The sequence below is a fragment of the Mugil cephalus genome, chromosome 8 (genome assembly GCF_022458985.1).
Source record: "Mugil cephalus isolate CIBA_MC_2020 chromosome 8, CIBA_Mcephalus_1.1, whole genome shotgun sequence".
In the NCBI taxonomy this organism is placed as follows: Eukaryota; Metazoa; Chordata; class Actinopteri; order Mugiliformes; family Mugilidae; genus Mugil; species Mugil cephalus.
In genome coordinates, this window is record NC_061777.1 from 1330365 (window position 1) to 1348105 (window position 17741).

The window sequence follows — 17741 nt, forward strand, 5'->3', positions numbered from 1 at the left end:
TCTCCCTGAAGGGAGAGTCATTACTGAACCACGCTCCAGATACAGATGAGTATTTATGTTTATGCACAGTTATATGATTTGAATTTTCTTTTCTTTTTTTAAAAAAAAATGTGGTTATAATCATGCACAACAAATACTTTAAAGAAACCACTGTATATATATATTAGTATTTAAGTCATTGTTGTTCTTTTTCCTTTTGCATCATATTCCACACGTTGTTTTTAATCTTTTTTTTTATCATATCTATGCAGTATTTTCCTTTCGGGGCATGAAGTAGACGTTTTAGATGTGATGTGTGATTTTGAGACGGGGAGGTTTAACTTGGCACCTTCTACAGAACCCGACAGGCTGAATTTATTTCAAACAGCTTCCGTGAGATTGTCCACGTTTAACTTGAAAAGTGAGAGACTCTTGGTCCGTGTTCGGATGAAACAAGGTTCTGAATGACTGGACTTCAGCCTATTTGCAGTAATTAAAGTGCGTGAAGTTTCCTTCAGTCCTGACACATGTGGGTAAGTTCCTTTAAATGACGACGCCCTCGACTTTTTTCATTGCACATCTTCATCTCCAGGTTCCTCTGGACGTCTTCCTTAAAATAAACGCTTCAGAACTTGGTCTTTGTGTCTGTTGTTGGATTTATTCTGAAACTAAAACATTCATCTGATTTAGAAAAGAAAGAAAGAAAATGTGATTTATTAGCATAGATTTACAGATATTATATTTAGTTTTAATGAACTTTCACCACCAGGACTTTAACTATAATAACCAATGGTTTTATTGTAAAAAATGTAGTTAGAATGGAAGTCAATGGGACACTTTTAGTCGTACATTTTAAATCTGATGCTCCACAAAAACTAATAATACGATCAGGTCAGTAATAAATGTCTCAGCCTCCATCATTAGATTTATAGCTACTTTTCATGTTTCATGTAATCAAAGAGGCATTTAAAGGGTTCAGTTCCTCAAAATTATTGATTTTTTATTTCAGTGCTGAAGTGGTTTAAGAGCTTTATGCAGAAAAAATCAGAAAAAAAACCATTAGTTAAGTTTTTATATCAGTTCTTGGATGTTTTTGTTGCTAAGATCAGAGAAGAGAGTAAATTAAACAGTTAATAGTTAATAAAAACTAAATGTTTAACCTCAACATCTTCTCTCTTTTCCGCTGCAGTAATTTTAGGAAAAGTCGTTCAACAGTTATTTATTTAACACAGGTGCACATGCTAACAGGCTACAGCGTTAAACCAAAGTTAAAGCCTCGCTAGCGCCCCCTACAGGCTGAGCTGTTCATTACATGGTGGCGGTTTCTTCAAATCTGTCCACAAGTTTTCATCTTATGTTTCCTTTTTGAAAGGAAAACTCTCCAACCTGAAGTTCAGCTGTGGAATTTATAACTTTCTGCAGGAGTCGACTCATTATGTGACTTATAAAAACGTATATAAAAACTTATAAAAACGGTCCCAGAGGAGAAACTGGTTCCTCTGCGCAGTTTAAGAAACATGCAGGTCTCCTTTACCAACAACAGTAAATACGTAAAAGAAATATAAATCCCACAAAGAATATATATTTATATATATATGTATAAAACAAGCTGCAAGAGGAATCAGTTAAATTAGACGCAGACAAGCAGGAAATGTTTCTTAATTGATTTTTAATAAGTTCATTAAATGTTCCTTTAATCACTGAGCGCAAAGAAAATAGAGTCACGAAGCTCAAATTAAGTCGTGAACCAAACAGATTTATAAAAAAATAAACTATGAAAAGGTCAAACTGGGACTTAAAAAAAAACGAGCAGTGTCTGACTCCTCCCCCTCCCCCTCCCCCTCCTCCTCAGAGGCCCCCTCCAGGTCCCAGGACCCTGTTTTGAGCCCCGTTGATCGACACAGATGTGGCGTGTGAATTGTTGCTCGCTGGTAATTTAATGGACGATACGTAGCGGAGCTCCGGGTGTGTGTGTGTGTGTGTGTGTGTGCATGTGTGTGTGTGTGCGTGTGTGCGCATGTGTGTGTGTGTGCGTGTGTGCGCATGTGTGTGTGTGTGTGTGTGTGGGGGGGGGGTGTGTGTAGCAGGATTTATGGTGTTTGTGAAGCAAATTGGTGTTTGATGGTTCCCACATAGGACCCAGCGCCTCCCCATGGAGCCTAATGGGGTCGGTCCTAATGGCGTCTCTCCATCATTGTTGGGGGGGGGGGGCACGAGCACTAGTTGACAATTATCAAAAAACGAGGGGGGGGGGGGCGCAGGATTATCTCCAAAACGTTCATGTAGCAGAAAAACGAGAGCAATTTGTTTTCTGTTTCTCTCTTTCTCCTTCCTCCTTTTCTTTTCTTTTTTTTTTTTTTGGGGGGGGGGGGCATAGAGGAGAGGAGAAGAGGGGGTGGGGGAGGTGGGGGGAGTTAAACTGATAAATTAGACCTCATTTATTGGACAACAGTTTGAGTCAATACCTCGGGGGCCTCGCTCTGCAGAGACGAGGCTCCACAGCCGCTAATTGGTTCGCTGCTGTGTGGGGGGGGGGCACGCACACACACACACTCACACACTCACACACACACTCACACACACACACACACACACACACACACACACTCACACACACACACACACACACACGCATTAACAGTTGTCTTGCGGCCGACGTCCTCGGCACACGCCACGAAAACGGACGAGACGAGCGCTTGATTTGACAGGCGGGGAGGAGAGGGGGGGGGCGGGGGGAGGAGGAGGAGGGAGGAGGGGGGAGTATGGGGGGAGGAGGGGGGGTCGGAGTCATGTATAGATTTTTGTGTCTTGTTGTTTGGGCCTATTTGTGCTTCTTTTACTCAGTCAATCAAATTTAATTGACACCGCTGGGCTGCGGACGGAGGCCCCGCTGCATGCTGGGATGACAGGCCTTTAATGCCAGGGAGGAGGAGAGGAGGAACTTCTACCTGTGAGGGATGGGGGGGGGGATCCTTCCGTCAAACAGCATTAATTGACGTAACGACAGCGATGATGGATACTAATAAATACAACCTTTAAGAAAGTAAAAAAAGATAATTAGACGCTGATGAATAAACACCATTCGTCTTCCTCAGAGGACACGAGGACACGTCCAGGACACGACGAGGACATGTCCAGGACACCAGGGGGACAGGTCCAGGACATGAGGAGGAGGACACGTCAGTATATGAACCTTTATTTTGTTCTGAGGTCTGGAAGGAAAAGCAGAAAGTTGATGAACCTGGTGGATTCATGTCTCTGGTTCGGATCTAAACTCTGAAATTAAACATAAAGTGAATTAAATTTTTCTTTGGTTCTGAAAAAGAAACGAGAAAGAAAAGTTTCAGGAGAAACTAGTGGAAGGATTCATATAAAAGAAGAAGAAGAAGTTGTTTTTTTTCTCTGGGATAATAATCAGATGATTTTAGACTTTCTGATTTTCTGACACTGGGATCAGGTCATGTGAACATAAACCAGGTTTATTTAGACCTGGACCAGAGAGACCTGGTCTCTGGTCCAGGTTCATTTAGACCTGGACCAGAGAGACCTGGTCTCTGACCGGAACCTTTTAAAGTAGCTTCATTAAAAGAAAAGAAAACTTTACTCAACTCTTTACATTTCACTGCTTCCAACACCTCCTTACTCCCAGTCTCCTCCTCCTCCTCCTCCTCCTCCTCTTCTGCTTCTTCTTCTTCTTCTTCTTTGTTTCTACAGTAGAACGTCACTGCCCCCTTGTGGTCCGGTTTATGTTGCAGGTAACTTATTTATGAAAATGACCAAAACCATTAACATTAATTACTTTTTAATCTCTTCCTCCCATTGAACTAACTATGATTTTTATTCCACGGATACGAGCTGCACAACATCGTGGACGAATCCTGTGGTGATTGATTTAATTCTGCTCTTCGCTCTCCCTCCACCGGTCACTGAGACATGTTGGATTATTTTATGCTTTATGTTACAGACTTTAGATGCTGACGCTGGTTGTTCACATTAAATCACTGATAATGTCACTAAACTAAAGTTTAACTCACAGACAAATATCTACATAGACGCCTCAGAGTCTGGAGGAGGGTTAGCAGGTAGCGGTTAGCGGTTGTCAACGGCAACTGTCAATCATCATGATGTCACGTCCTGTTTCTATAGCGTCAAATATCTAAAACTAAACTTTATCATTATATTAATGACGTAAAATGACAGAAAGTTTGTCGCACTTTTAATGTAATTGAGCCTTAAATTACACCTTGTCTTTTGTGACTCACCTGTCCTCTGTAGTCCTCTGTAGTCCTCTGTAGTCCTCTGTAGTCCTCTGTAGTCCTCTGCAGTCCTCTGTAGTCCTGACTTTCAGAAGCACTTCCTGGTCCACGTAGATGCCTCTGATGTTGGTCCAAAGGGAACAAGGGAAAGGAAAGACCAGTTTTATATCTCAGCTGTAAGTTGGAACCGCTGAGAGGAAGGTTCAGCCATGAAATGAGCTTTGGACAGTTTACGTTATTATCTCCTTAGGAGGGAGTTCGACTTAGAAACAGAGCACAGAGCTCTACCTTGGATCACTTTGGATGGTATCTTGATTTGCAGTCCTTCAGTTTCAGGATCAGGCACAAATGAGGCAGATGAACCTGTTGGCAGACCTGTCTCAGACCAGCACCACGGCTGCACCAGGACGGGGGGGAGGTAATGTGTCCGTCTGCCCCGACACCTGCAACACAACACACAACACTCACACCACGTGTTAGCCAGCTAGCATGCTACGAATAGTTTGGTGTGTTACAAGTGGCAGCGGCAAACTGACACTCTGTAAATTCTAATTTAGCAGGTATTTGACAGATTTCTACATATTTCAAAATGTTTTTATTTATTTTATTTCCAATAAAATGTGAAAAAGAAGATGTGGAGAAACAAGAAAAACAAAAAATCTAAACTGACATAAAAGGTAAAAAGGCACAGTTACATGAAAAAACTCCACATACATACAAACTTTATATACATACACACAAGATATTTATTTCATTTTATTTTATTAGTTTCCACATGAACAAAATAATTAAGATAAACTAATAAAAAACAAAAAGATGTGCAAAAAACCCTCAAAGCAGTTTATTTTAGGCACTAAATTTATTCTCCTCCACAACCTCAGCAGAAAGCACCAAGTATGAGTCCAGATCATTTCTCACTGAACACAGTAAACCAGCTTTAAGAAACATGTGGTTGAAATTGGAAACGTTGCATAAGATTCATTCATATTCCTATCACATTCCTATAATATCTATTTATTTTAAAGGAGACAACTACACTCACATGGAGAAATGAAGAATCACATTTTCTAATAGATGAAGCGTTTAAATTGATCTGATATTTGAAATAAATGCAGTTTGAGTTGATTTATGTTTGGATCATTAACATCTAGAAAAAAAAAGATGTGTAGAGCTAATGATCTGAGGGGTTTGCATCAAATTCATTTGTAAAGTTCATTTCTGGTCAAATATTTCCTCCAAACTGAGTCTTTGCTGCCTCCTGCTGGTCGGTAGTTCCGCTGCAGGACCAGCAGGGGACAGCATTGCAGTTTTTAATCAGCAGCCTCCGGAATGAAACCTCCTCCTCCTCCTTCTTCCTCCAGCAGCAGCAGCATCTTTTTTGCTCCTCAGCAGCCGTTTGGCATTTAGCTCCTCTGTCACGCGGTCGATTTTGTTGATTCTGAGCATGAAAACAGCAGCGGCGCCTTGTTAAAGTGTTTGTTCGGCCTTCAGACCGCTCGTCCCCGGAGGACGGACGCACTCAGAGCACATATCGTGAATAACCTGCAGTAAACCGGTGTCTTATTTTAATTTTCCTGCCTCTGTAATTGACAGTGGGCTCTGGGTTTTTGTTTTCGTTTTGTTTTTTTTTACCAACCACCTCCAGTTCCAGAGGCAGTTTGTGACCTCGGAGACAGACGAGGCCGATCGTTGATGATGTTCTGTAAAATGTCAGAAATACACGAGTCTTACACTCAAACTGATGATTGATTTTTTTTTCTTCTTCTTCCCCAATTTCTTAAAAGTTGTGAAGGCAGGAGATGCCCAGGCCCGAAATAACAACAGAGCAGTTAACATTTCTCTGCTGTTTTCATTGGTTCGTTAAAAAATAAGATAAAAGTCTTCATCCATATTTCTACCTTTAGAGTCAACGCTCTGATGAATACACCTGATTCATTAGATGTAACACGTCTGTGGTTGGTTGGTTGTTGGTTGGTTATAGGTTGTTGTGTTTGTCTATCGGTTGTTGGTTGGTTATTAGTTGTTGGATTGTTTGGTTGGTTGTTGGTTATTGGTTGTTGGATTGTTGGGTTGTTGTTTGGGTTGTTGGTTGGTTATTGGTTGTTGGGTGCGGTTGTTGGTTGTGTGTGGTTGTTGGTGTTGGTTTATTGTTGTTGGTGGTTGGTTGTGTTTGGTTGGTGTTGTTGGGTTGGGTTGGTTGGTTATTGTGTTGTTGGGTTGTTGGTCGGTGTTGTTGTTTTGTGTTGTTGTTGGTTGGTTGGTTATTGGGTGTGTTGTGTTGATTAGTTGTTTTGGTTGTTGTTGGTTGGTTATTAGTTGTTGTGTTGGTTGTGTTGTTGTGTTGTGGTTGTTGGTTGGGTTTGTTGGTGTTGGTGTTAGTTGGTTGGGTTGTTGTTTGGTGGTTGGGTTGTTGGGTTGGTTGTTGGTTATTAGTTGTTTGGTTGTTGGGTTGTTGGGTTGGTTATTAGTTGTTTGGTTGTTGTTTGGTTGTTGTTGGGTTGTTGGGTGGGTTGTTGTGTGGGTTGTTGGTTGGTTATTGGTTGTTTGGGTGGTTGTTGTGGTTGTTGTTGTATGGGTGGGTTGTTGGGGTTTATTTGTATCTTGTTGACTCTGTATGAATAAGACAGATCGAACAGAAATGGGAGGTTGGTGGTGATGGATCAGGAGAAGATGTGATTAAATAAAACCTGCAATAAAAATCTGCACTTTAAAAAAACAAACTGTTACTTTGAATCTGTTCATTTCATGAACTGAAACAGAAACTAAACTCTGCAGGTTTATCACGCTAAAAATAATAGACAAATAAAACTCCCTCATTTCACTGAGGGGTCCCCCGAGAGCCTCTTAAGCCCCCCCCCCCCCCCACCCCCCCCAATCCACACTTGCCCCTTGAGGGTCCCCAGACCCCACTTTGGGAGCGGATGGTCGGGGGCCCACGTTTACAGGTCTGCAGTAATGATGCTTGTTTGTCCAGCGGTCTGTAAATCACACCGACATTAGAGCTGTCACAGGATCCACTGGAGACAAGGCAGACCATCACTAATGCCCCCCCTCCACCCCCCAACCCTGGAGACGAATCCATAACACACACAGCCAACACTACCACCAGCCTGCAGAGGTGATAAATAAAAGTAGTTTTAAATGGATCTTTAACAGGAGCCCCCAGAGGTCAGGCTGTGAACTGCAGCTGCACAATAATTTAAAATCTACACGTTTAATTGGAAAATGAGCTTTAAGGCTTCAAGATGGCGGTAATTAAAGAAATTAATCAGCTTAAATCTGCTGTGTGACAACAGTGACACCCTCAGGTCAAACTGTGAATTACAACCACAGCCATAGACAATGTTACGCACGTTGGAATAAAGTATAGACTGTATATAAATATGGACAATGCACCCCCACTTCCTCTCATTGGTCAAAATGATTATATTTTCCTGCGGATACAGGCGGTGCCATCTCAGCGTAGCTAGACTCTGATCACTGCAGTCTGAGGGCGGAGCTACGATATCGATGCCCCGCCCACACTTCCTCCACTCTCTGTTTAATTCATACTACGCTCTCTCCCCCCACCGGCTGCAAGGAAATGTTGGATTATGAATTAATTATTTTTTACCTATTTTTTTTACAACCTCTTTATGGAGCCATTGTGTCACATCCTGTTTCTATAGCATCAAATAAAGAAAATAAATACAACGAAAATTATATAAATAATCCAACACTGAAACATTCATCAACATTATATCAACTACTTAAATCTCAGTGACTTTTACTGAAATCATCGTGTTGTTCGTCATTTGTAGAGATATAGTTGTTGCTTTTATATACATTTTTATTTTTGTTGTTAACTCTAAAGGCCCAAATAGATTTTAGAAGAACTAACCAACGTCTTTCACTGAAGTTAATTACTGTCCGGCTTTAACTTAATCTCACATGCTGTTCCCATCGGTAACCACAGGGGTCGCCAAAGCTGCCAAAACTGAAATGTTAAATGTTAAACTTGTTTTCTTGCGTCTTTGAAGACGGTTAATATCTTCTCTCTCCAGGACCCGAGAGCCTCTCTGATCCCAACAACAGCGTCTCCAGCCCTCAGCAGCATTTAGTCTTTATTTTCTGCTGCGTTCATCCTTCATTACAGCGGCGTTACCGGGAGACGAGCAGCTCTTATTGGCGGCACCGCCTATAAAATCGGTCCGAGATACTAACCTTTAAAAGGAGAAACGTTTGTTAGAGGAAAGATGGACGTTCAGACAGCAAACAAATACACACTCTGTCATTATTTCATACGTGGGACACATCCTCAGTCGTTTGTGTTGTGATATTTATTGGGACGGGACGGCTCCTTTAACCTCGCCCATCGACCGCCCAGAGCTCCCATTAAGGCCGACCGGGACGTCCACAGGGAGAGAGGATATGAGGGAGAGTGAGTGCTTGTGTTGGAGGCGAGTCTTTAAAAGGCAATAGGTTGTTTTGTGGAGTGTTTATAGGCTGATATCTCTGAGTGTTTGGAGTTTAATAGTGAGCACATCATCTCTAGAGAAAACCAGCTCTCTGTTCCAGGCAGTTCATTCTGAGCTACAGTTAATATATAAATATGAAATTTTTGTTTTAGGAAGAAGCGTTTTCTGATGTTTAAATGCATTTAATTCCTTTTTGACACGCAAATAGTGTTAACGTTTAGTTTAGCACTTTTTGGTGAGATGAAGGCGTTTGTGTTTCCTCCTGATGTTTGCACAAGACGTTACTAAGCAGAAATTATCTTTAGAAACCAGGGCCTGTATTTGTAAAGATTCTGAGAATAATCCGCTCATGTGGCTCCTAACTTAGCCTAAAAACTTGGTTGTGTTCTTGGAGAGGAGGCGTGGTTGACCCCGTTGTTAGGTATGATCTGCTGCAGCAATAATTAGAATATTATATATTGTTAGCCAGGAGCAGGGTGACCAGACGTCCTCTTTGTGAGACCTAAAAATGTGTCAAACTCAAACATTGAAACAACCTCAAAATGTCTCTGTTCCACTAGAGTCTAACCTGGGCCACATACGGCCCTTTGCTCATTCCCGTCTGGCCCGCGGTCTGTCAGTCATAACCACAGATGAACAAGTATTTATACTGTTCATGTAATACGACTGTGTTGCTTTTATTTTGCGCCATGATGTATTATTTACGTCATCGCACTGTTAGTTCGTTAATTCTTCAAAAAGTAAGATTGAAACAGCTTCTTGCATCTATTAACCCTCAAAAGCCTGAACAAATCGCTGGCATCCGTCAAAGCGGCTGATTATAAATTACCGTAAGTCACAGTGGTTTGGTTCTATTGATAATATTCATTGTGATTGAACACTGGTTAGTTGTGCTTTTGCCTGGAAAACCTTTATGACATCTCAAGGGTATAACTAACTTTGTTTTTACCAACAAATTCCTCCAAACAAGTCTCTCTTACTGAGGCTCCGTGATCGTTGCTCTCCAACCAGCAGCCACAGCAGCATCATTACCGTAATGGCAGCGTTTTTTCTAGAAAGCGCAACTTGAATATTATCCATCGGGGAGTTACGGTAATTCAATACAGCAAACTTCTCTTTGTGGGCAGACGGACATTCAGGTCTTAAAGGGTTAAACATTTATTGAGATTTATTGAGATACAGAAAATAATTCATGTAGCTACATGGTCACTTCTTGGTTCACTGACGTTTTCCAAAGAGGACAAAGTTTCCAACATTCCAATGCGTTTTATCCAAAACTACAGATCGATTGTTTCATTTTCCTCTCCAACCTACAGCAAAACTCATAAATTTAAATAAATATTTACAGAATATTCTTATGTGTCTGATTAACAGTAGCAGCTTATCAACATTTATAATTTACTGCTTTTTACAATGGGAGAAAATTAATATCGAGCAGAATTACATTCAAGTTATCGTTTGGTTTGGCCTCAACACAGTTCAGATTTTTCATGTGGCCCCTGTAGAAATTAATTGCCCAGCCCTGCGCTAGAGCCTCAAACGCTTTTACTTCCAATTTTCGTTGTGTTTCTCTGTGTGTTCCCTTTAATGAAGGGTCCTATTTTTCACAAACTCAAATGTAGTCACTCTAGCTAGGAGGCTAAGAAGAGCTGCTTTTAGCGAGGATGTGCTACTGTTAGCTAGGAGGCTAGGAAGGTAGAAAAAGCTCCTATTAGCTGGGAGGCTAAGAAGAGCTACTGTTAGCTAGGAAGAGCCACCATTAGCTTTCTAAGCTAGGAAAAGCTACCATTAGCTTTCTAAGATAGGAAGAGCTACCGTAAGCTGGGAGGCTAAGAAGAGCTACTGTTAGCTAGGAAGAGCTACCATTAGCTTTCTAAGCTAGGAAAAGCTACCATTAGCTTTCTAAGATAGGAAGAGCTACCGTAAGCTGTGAGGCTAAGAAGAGCTACTGTTAGCTAGGAAGAGCTACCATTAGCTTTCTAAGCTAGGAAGAGCTACTGTTAGCTGGGATGCTGGGAAAAAGATCTGCTAACTGTGCAGCAGTAACTAGAATATTTCTGAGCATGAATCAGATGTTGTCCACCTGTTTATTCACATTTGAGTCTTTAAACTTTATTGACGTTGTTAGCGAACAGACATAAACATTCATAGACAGACAGTAGAAAGCCGGAGGCGCCAACAGCTCTAACGTCCTGGTTTCTGGTCACTTCCCGGGACAGAAGGGGCAGGAGTTGTTCTTGCTGGACTGCAGCCACACCTGGATGCAGTCTTTGTGGATGGTGTGTGAGCAGCTGAGCGGGTGGCGGCTCTCCGGGTCCACGTGGTTCTGACACATCAGGCAGAGTTTCCGGGTCTGAGCGGCGCCGCCCGGTGGTGGTGGTGGTCTCTGCTGATGCTGCTGCTGCTGGGGGGGAGGCGCCGGCCTCCGGATGGGGCCCGGGGGCATGGGCCGGCTGATGGGCCCCGGCGCCGACCTCTCGCTCTGCGCCAGCTTGAAGCCGACCTGCTCGATGACCTCGTCCATGGACATGCCGGCCAGGGTGCCCCGGGAACTCTTCACCTGCTGGAGCAGCAACGTCAGCTGGGCCTTGTTGCATTGTGGGTACCTCGCCCCCAACTTCTCCAGGACCTTGTCCAGTTTGCCAGCGGGAGCAGAGGGGGGGGCGGCGACAGCAGGAGGAGGTGGAGAAGGAACCGCTGGGGGGGACGGGGACAGACTGAGAGGGGGAGTCACCATCACGGCCGATCTGATGTGGGCTGGAGACGGAGGCTGGAAGAACTGTGGGTGTGGGGGGTGGTGGTGGTGGTAGGGGGCGCGTTGCTGCATGGGGTGAGGGTGGGGGTGACGGGGCCGTGGCTGGTAGAAGTGTGGGGGCCTCTGTGGAGGGAGGGGCTGGGACACTGGGTGAGGAGGGGGAGGCGCGAACTGAGGGCGAACCACCGACTTCATCACCTGTTTGAACCTCAGGTCGGCCTGTGGGAGGAGACAAGGAGACATTTTAATTTAACCTGGAGGTAGCTTAGCATGAGCTACTGTTAGCTGAGAAGAGCTACTGTTAGCTTGGAAAAGTTACTGTATGCTAGGAGGCTAGAAAGCTAGGAAGAGCTATTATTAGCTAGGAGACTAAGAAGCAAAGAAGACCTACCGTTAGCTAGGAATAGCTACTGTTAGCTAGGAGGCTAGGAAGCTAGGAAGAGCTATTATTAGCTAGGAGACTAGGAAGCAAAGCAGACCTACCGTTAGCGAGGAATAGCTACTGTTAGCTAAGAGGCTATAAGGCTAAGAAAACCACAGTTAGCTAGGAGGATAGGAAGCAAAGAAGACCTCTCGTTAGCTAGGAATAGTTACTGTTAGCTAAGAGGCTAGGAAGCTAGGAGAGCCACAGTTAGCTAGGAGGCTAGGAAGCTAAGAAGGGCTAGGACGAGCAACTGCTAGCTGAGAGACTATAGAAAGAGGGACTATTGGCTAGGAAGGGCTACTGATAGCTATGAAGAGCTACCATTAGCCAGGAAGCTAGGAAGAGCTACTATCAACTGGGAAGCTAAGAAACTAGGGAGAGCTACTATTAGCTAGGAAGAGCTACTGTTAGCTTAGCGTTAGCTCCAAGGGTAGGAAGCTAGGAAGACCTACTATTAGCCAGGACACTAAAAAGAGCTGTTGTTAGCTGGGGAGAGCTCCTGTTAGCTTGGAGGCTAGGAACATGTCTCACCATGGGGACCGGGGGCAGGGTGGGCACGTTGATCCTGGGGAGGGACTCCAGCTCTCGGCCCTGTTGCAGCTGCTGCAGGACGTCCTGGAAGCGGCTCTGGAGCTCAGCCTGGTTCCTCCGGACCAAACCCTCCTTCTTCTCCCACTGGAGCCTCTCGTGAGGATACTGCTGAGGAAACTCCACCCTGAGAGCTTTCAGGTACTGTCCCACCTGAGTAGAAGATACGACGTTGATATCACAGTCAGGCTCCAGTACAGTAAAGGGTTAGCGCATTAGCATGAGATGGAGTCCAAACGTTATCCTCATCATATAGTCAGAGGTTCAAGATGAACTAGGAAAATCTGGTTGTAGTTTTTTGTGCACCATCAGCATGGAACCATCTCCAAAATATCCTCATGACTGACTCTCATTATTCCTGGACATTTTAAGACATTGCTCTGGAACCACCTCACTTTTTTGTAATTGTTAGTTTTAATCTTTGTTTGATGTTAAGTTGTACCTCCCCCAGCCAGGCCTCGATGTGAGACATGGCCACGTCCCTCTGCTTCTCCACGGCCGCCATCTCGTCCTGCAGCGCCCTCAGCTGGGCCTCGTCCGCCTCCTTCCTCGCTCGCTCCATCTCCTTCCTCAGCTCCTCCAGCTCCTCCCTCCACCTCCGGCGCTCCTCGCCCTGCTCCTCCGTGAGCGCCGCCAGCTTCCTGTCGCTCTCCTCCAGCTCCCTGGCGAACCTGGTCCACAGATCAGAGCCGGGGTTAGTTCGTCTCTGGGTCTGGTTTTAGTTTCTGATCTCATCTCGTCTTATCGTATCGCTTAATCCTGCACTAGGGTCGCGGGGGTCGCTGGAGCCCAGCTGGGTTTAGTTTCTGATCCTGGACGTTTTTATTTATAACTCGAAACCTAAAGACGTCACCTCTAGGACAATGAGACGGCCATCTTTGACTGTTATCATTAACTTTAAGAGCCAAAGATGAATGAATCTAGATGTACTAGATGAGCTAGTGTTAGCTGGGAGACTGGGAAGAGCTACTATTAGCAGGGAAGCCAGGAAGCTATGAAGAGCTCCTGTTTTCCTGGGAGGCTAGGAAGCTAGGAGGTGCTACTGTTAGCTGGGGGGCTAGGAGGAGTTACGGTTAGCTGGGAGACTAGGAAGAGCTACTGTTGGTTGGGAGGCTAGGAAGCTAGGAGGTGCTACTGTTAGCTGGGGGGCTAGGAGGAGTTACTGTTAGCTGGGAGACTAGGAAGAGCTACTATTAGCAGGGAAGCCAGGAAGCTATGAAGAGCTACTGTTTTCCTGAGAGGCTAGGAAGCTAGGAGGTGCTACTGTTAGCTGGGAGGCTATGAAGAGCTACCATTGGCTGGGAGGCTAGGAAGCTAGGAGGTGCTACTGTTAGCTGGGGGGCTAGGAGGAGTTACTGTTAGCTGGGAGGCTATGAAGAGCTTCTGTTGGCTGGGAGGCTAGGAAGCTAGGAGGAGTTACTATTAGCTCGGAGGTTATGGAGGTAGGAGGAGCTACTATTAGCTGGGGGGCTTGGAAGAGGTATTATTAGCTGGAAGGCTAGAAATGTATGAAGAGCTTCTGTTGGCTGGGAGGCTAGGAAGCTAGGAGGTGCTACTGTTAGCTGGGGGGCTATGAAGAGCTACCATTGGCTGGGAGGCTAGGAAGTTAGGAGGTGCTACTGTTAGCTGGGGGGCTAGGAGGAGTTACTGTTAGCTGGGAGACTAGGAAGAGCTACTATTAGCAGGGAAGCCAGGAAGCTATGAAGAGCTACTGTTTTCCTGAGAGGCTAGGAAGCTAGGAGGTGCTACTGTTAGCTGGGAGGCTATGAAGAGCTACCATTGGCTGGGAGGCTAGGAAGCTAGGAGGTGCTACTGTTAGCTGGGGGGCTAGGAGGAGTTACTGTTAGCTGGGAGGCTATGAAGAGCTTCTGTTGGCTGGGAGGCTAGGAAGCTAGGAGGAGTTACTATTAGCTCGGAGGTTATGGAGGTAGGAGGAGCTACTATTAGCTGGGGGGCTTGGAAGAGGTATTATTAGCTGGAAGGCTAGAAATGTATGAAGAGCTTCTGTTGGCTGGGAGGCTAGGAAGCTAGGAGGTGCTACTGTTAGCTGGGGGGCTATGAAGAGCTACCATTGGCTGGGAGGCTATGGAGGTAGGAGGAGCTACTGTTAGCTGGGAGGCTATGAAGCTAGGAGCTAGCCTGTCCTCTCCTGAACCAACTGATCAGCTGTTCTACACTTCATTGGTTCTAGATCGTCACGTTGTCAAAGAATATTTATATTTGAACATTCGGTTTTACTTTTTGAGTGTGAAAGGTTAAATTTTGAGATGACATGTGTTTAACGTCTCATCTGTAAATCCTGAAAATCCACTGGTGGAATTTAGGGGCAACTCACAGATAAAACCGTCACATAGCAACTTTACCACAACATCCCGGAGCTTCTGCTTCTGAACCACGGACTGGAAACTTTGGAGCTGCTCGATCCGAAAGGCTCCGTTGTGTTTGTCGCCAACCACAACTTCTCGAGTGTCGCTCACAGACAAATTTACACGAACGAGTATAAGTTCCCAACGGGTCCGTTTCCATGGTGACTCTATATGTACATGAAACTTTAGCGCTAAGAAGCGCTACTATTAGCTCAGAGGCTATGAAGACTCTCTCTGCTTATATCAGACACCATGAATTGACTTTGCTGCTGTGGTTGTAGAGCGCGTTTTTTTTTGTCCTTGATGTCAGTGAATGCATCATGTGACAGATGGAAGTTATTATTCTAGAGTTTGACGAGTGAAAGCTGCAGATTATTACCGTCAGACTGACTTTCTTTATGGTGTCGGTAGTAGTTTGTGTTCAAGCTTCGATAAACTTGCAGAAAAAGCCTCCATAGCTTTTTTTTTTTTTTGTTTGAGATGCTACAATATTATGTTCAGATTGTGTTTATATCTGTGACATCACCAACTAGTCAACTTTCACCACATCTTCGTCTGAGTTGACGCTTTTTCGAACTTTGGCGAAGTAGCTAAGAGACATGGAACTGCACTTTAGATCAATCATGGTTGACGAGTTTGCTTCATCATCACATGACGGACAATAATTTCCGATAGAGTCGAGGCAAAGACATAAGACGTAAGATGACATTTTCGACCGATCATGGTTGAATGTAGTGTGCGTCATCGTTACATGGCAACTTTTGGGCGGAGGTGAGCGTCAGGATCCGGCTATGGCTACAGGAAGCAGCAGAGGAGTCGGCAGAGACGTCCATGTGGATGACGAGTGGACACGGTAACGCTTTACGCGACGCGTGGGTACATTTCTGCGTTTTTTTTTGTTTTTTTTACGGCGCAGGTTTCTTTACTTGTTCCTCTCATCTGTCGCCCTGTTTTTCTCTGACATCATTTCCTGTTTCTTGGTCTGGAAGTTCTTCCTCGCGGCCTTGGAGTTGTTCAGCTGCAGCTTCACTCGCAGAGATTCCACCTTCTCCAGCAGCGCCTGAAAACACACAAGCCACCGTCAGTCATGGACGACATCGTCTCAAACGTCGTTCAGTTCGTCCTGAGCGTCAGCGCCACCTGGTGCTGCCTCGTGGCCTCCTCCTTCTTCTTCTGCAGCTGCTGCTTGTGTTTCTCGTGCTCCACCTCCTCCTCCTCCTGCTTCTTCGTCAGGTCGTCGTGTTGCTCCGTCAGGGTGGAGCTGTAGGCCAACATGGCCGCCACCTGGCTCTCCCAGTCGGGCTCCGTGTTGACGCTGCAGTCGACCGTCATGACGTCGGTCTGCACGGCCTGGACCTTCTGGATCCCATCTACCAGAGGAGACCAGAGGTTTCAGGGATTTAACATTTATCTTGTCAACACTGCAAAGGAAATAAATGATAAAAATGAGTTTTCTCAGCGAGGAGGTTTCGGGTTTGAGTCCAGCTCGGGTTTTTCTGGGTGGAGTTTGCATGCGTTTCCGGTTTCCTCCAAACACATGCTCGTTAGGCTAATTGGTGGCTCTAAATTGACCCTAAGTGTGAGTGTGAATGGTTGCGATAGTGACGACCTGTCCACCTGTACCTGGCCTCTCACCCGATGACAGCTGAGATAAGCTCCAGCAACCGCCGCGATCCTAGTGAGGCTAAGTGGTAGTAGGAGATGAGTTTAAAGCAAAAAAAAACAAAAAAAAAAACAAGAAAAACAATTAATATAAAAATTAAAGAGGGGATATTAAGTCTAAAAAAACAAAAAAAGTTTTTTAAAAAAACAACAATATTATTATAATTTATTTAATACATAAAAAAGGAAAAATAATAATTAAATTAATAAAACAACAAACTTTTGTCTAATTAAAGAACCCCATACCTGAAAAAATAAAATAAATAAAACTGTAATATATACATATATAAAAATATAATATACATAATATAATAATAAGAAAAAATATATAAACTATTTTTGAAAATTCCAATTGTTTAAAAAATATAATAATAGGAATATATGCCTTTATTTATCCTACAGTTGGGAACTTATAGGTGGACTATGTCTGGGGAAAAAATAAAAATATAAAAAATAAAAATGAAAGATATATTACAAGCAGAATACAGATGATATAAAAAAATAGCAAACTCTTATATACACACATCTACCAGTTGAATAAACATCTAACAATAATAGAAAATAAACACAATATGTAACAGTCAATAAATTAAACGTATTTATTTTACCTTCTACTGTCATTCCAGCTAATTCCTGCTCCAGCTGCAGGTCCAGATCTTCCTCCTCCTCTGTTAGACACTGAATTTCATACTCTTCCTCTTCGTTTTCTTCTGGGGCCACGTTAGCCGTGTCCACGTTAGCATCCATGCTAACAGAACTACAGAAACGAAACTGTAAGTCAACACACTTCTACTCTTCAGTTTTCAGGTGTAAAAACACGAACCCGGCGAACGATGACGGAGTGAGCGCTCCCTCCCTTCACTCATTTAAAGACATTAAAAAAATAAAAAATAATTAAATAAATCTGTTTTTAGTTTATATTGAACTCTAGTTTCCACTCACAGACACAAACCTGGTAGTAAACTACACGGAAATCATGGTGCCACCATGAATATGTTGCGGCGGAAACAACCGACCCCTTACAGAGGTTCCGAGTCAAAGATCGTCTATTAAAACTGAAATTCTTCTTCTTCATTGGTTTTTAATCGGCAGTCGGCACGAAGACGGAAATAATTAGTAATTAATTAATTTTGTTAAGTATAATTAGAATATTTATTTTTTAAGTTTAATATTTATTCATCAAAATCTAAGAAAAAAATATACCAAAACAAAAGTATAAAATATTCGCTTTAGCAACTAATAAATTACTACATT

General features: G+C 43.7%; 1 protein-coding gene across 2 annotated transcripts; it reads right to left on the reverse strand.

The window, feature by feature from the left end:
* Nucleotides 1–10765: 10765 nt before the first annotated feature.
* Nucleotides 10766–17529, reverse strand: rnf214 (ring finger protein 214). Of its 2 annotated transcripts, XM_047592922.1 has the most exons (7): nucleotides 17440–17529; nucleotides 17096–17244; nucleotides 15966–16195; nucleotides 15752–15885; nucleotides 12902–13130; nucleotides 12403–12612; nucleotides 10766–11666 (listed from the first exon to the last, which is right to left on the reverse strand). In XM_047592922.1, exons 2-7 carry the CDS (start codon nucleotides 17232–17234, stop codon nucleotides 10896–10898), a joined length of 1713 nt encoding a protein of 570 aa, XP_047448878.1. In that variant the 5' UTR covers nucleotides 17235–17244; nucleotides 17440–17529; the 3' UTR covers nucleotides 10766–10895. The 2 variants fall into 2 exon arrangements, with proteins under 2 accessions (XP_047448878.1, XP_047448879.1); XM_047592923.1 differs by lacking the exon at nucleotides 17440–17529 and having other exon boundaries at nucleotides 15966–16246; nucleotides 17096–17230.
* Nucleotides 17530–17741: the final 212 nt, after the last annotated feature.

Excerpts from the sequence above, each read along its gene's own strand:
- rnf214 (XM_047592922.1), bottom strand. The coding sequence starts at position 17,234 with ATGGATGCTAACGTGGACACGGCTAACGTGGCCCCAGAAGAAAACGAA. Across the intron at positions 13,131-15,751 it reads GCGACAGATGAGAGGAACAA|GTTCGCCAGGGAGCTGGAGG; the intron begins GTAAAGAAACCT and ends TCTGTGGACCAG. Across the intron at positions 12,613-12,901 it reads TCGAGGCCTGGCTGGGGGAG|GTGGGACAGTACCTGAAAGC; the intron begins GTACAACTTAAC and ends TCTTCTACTCAG.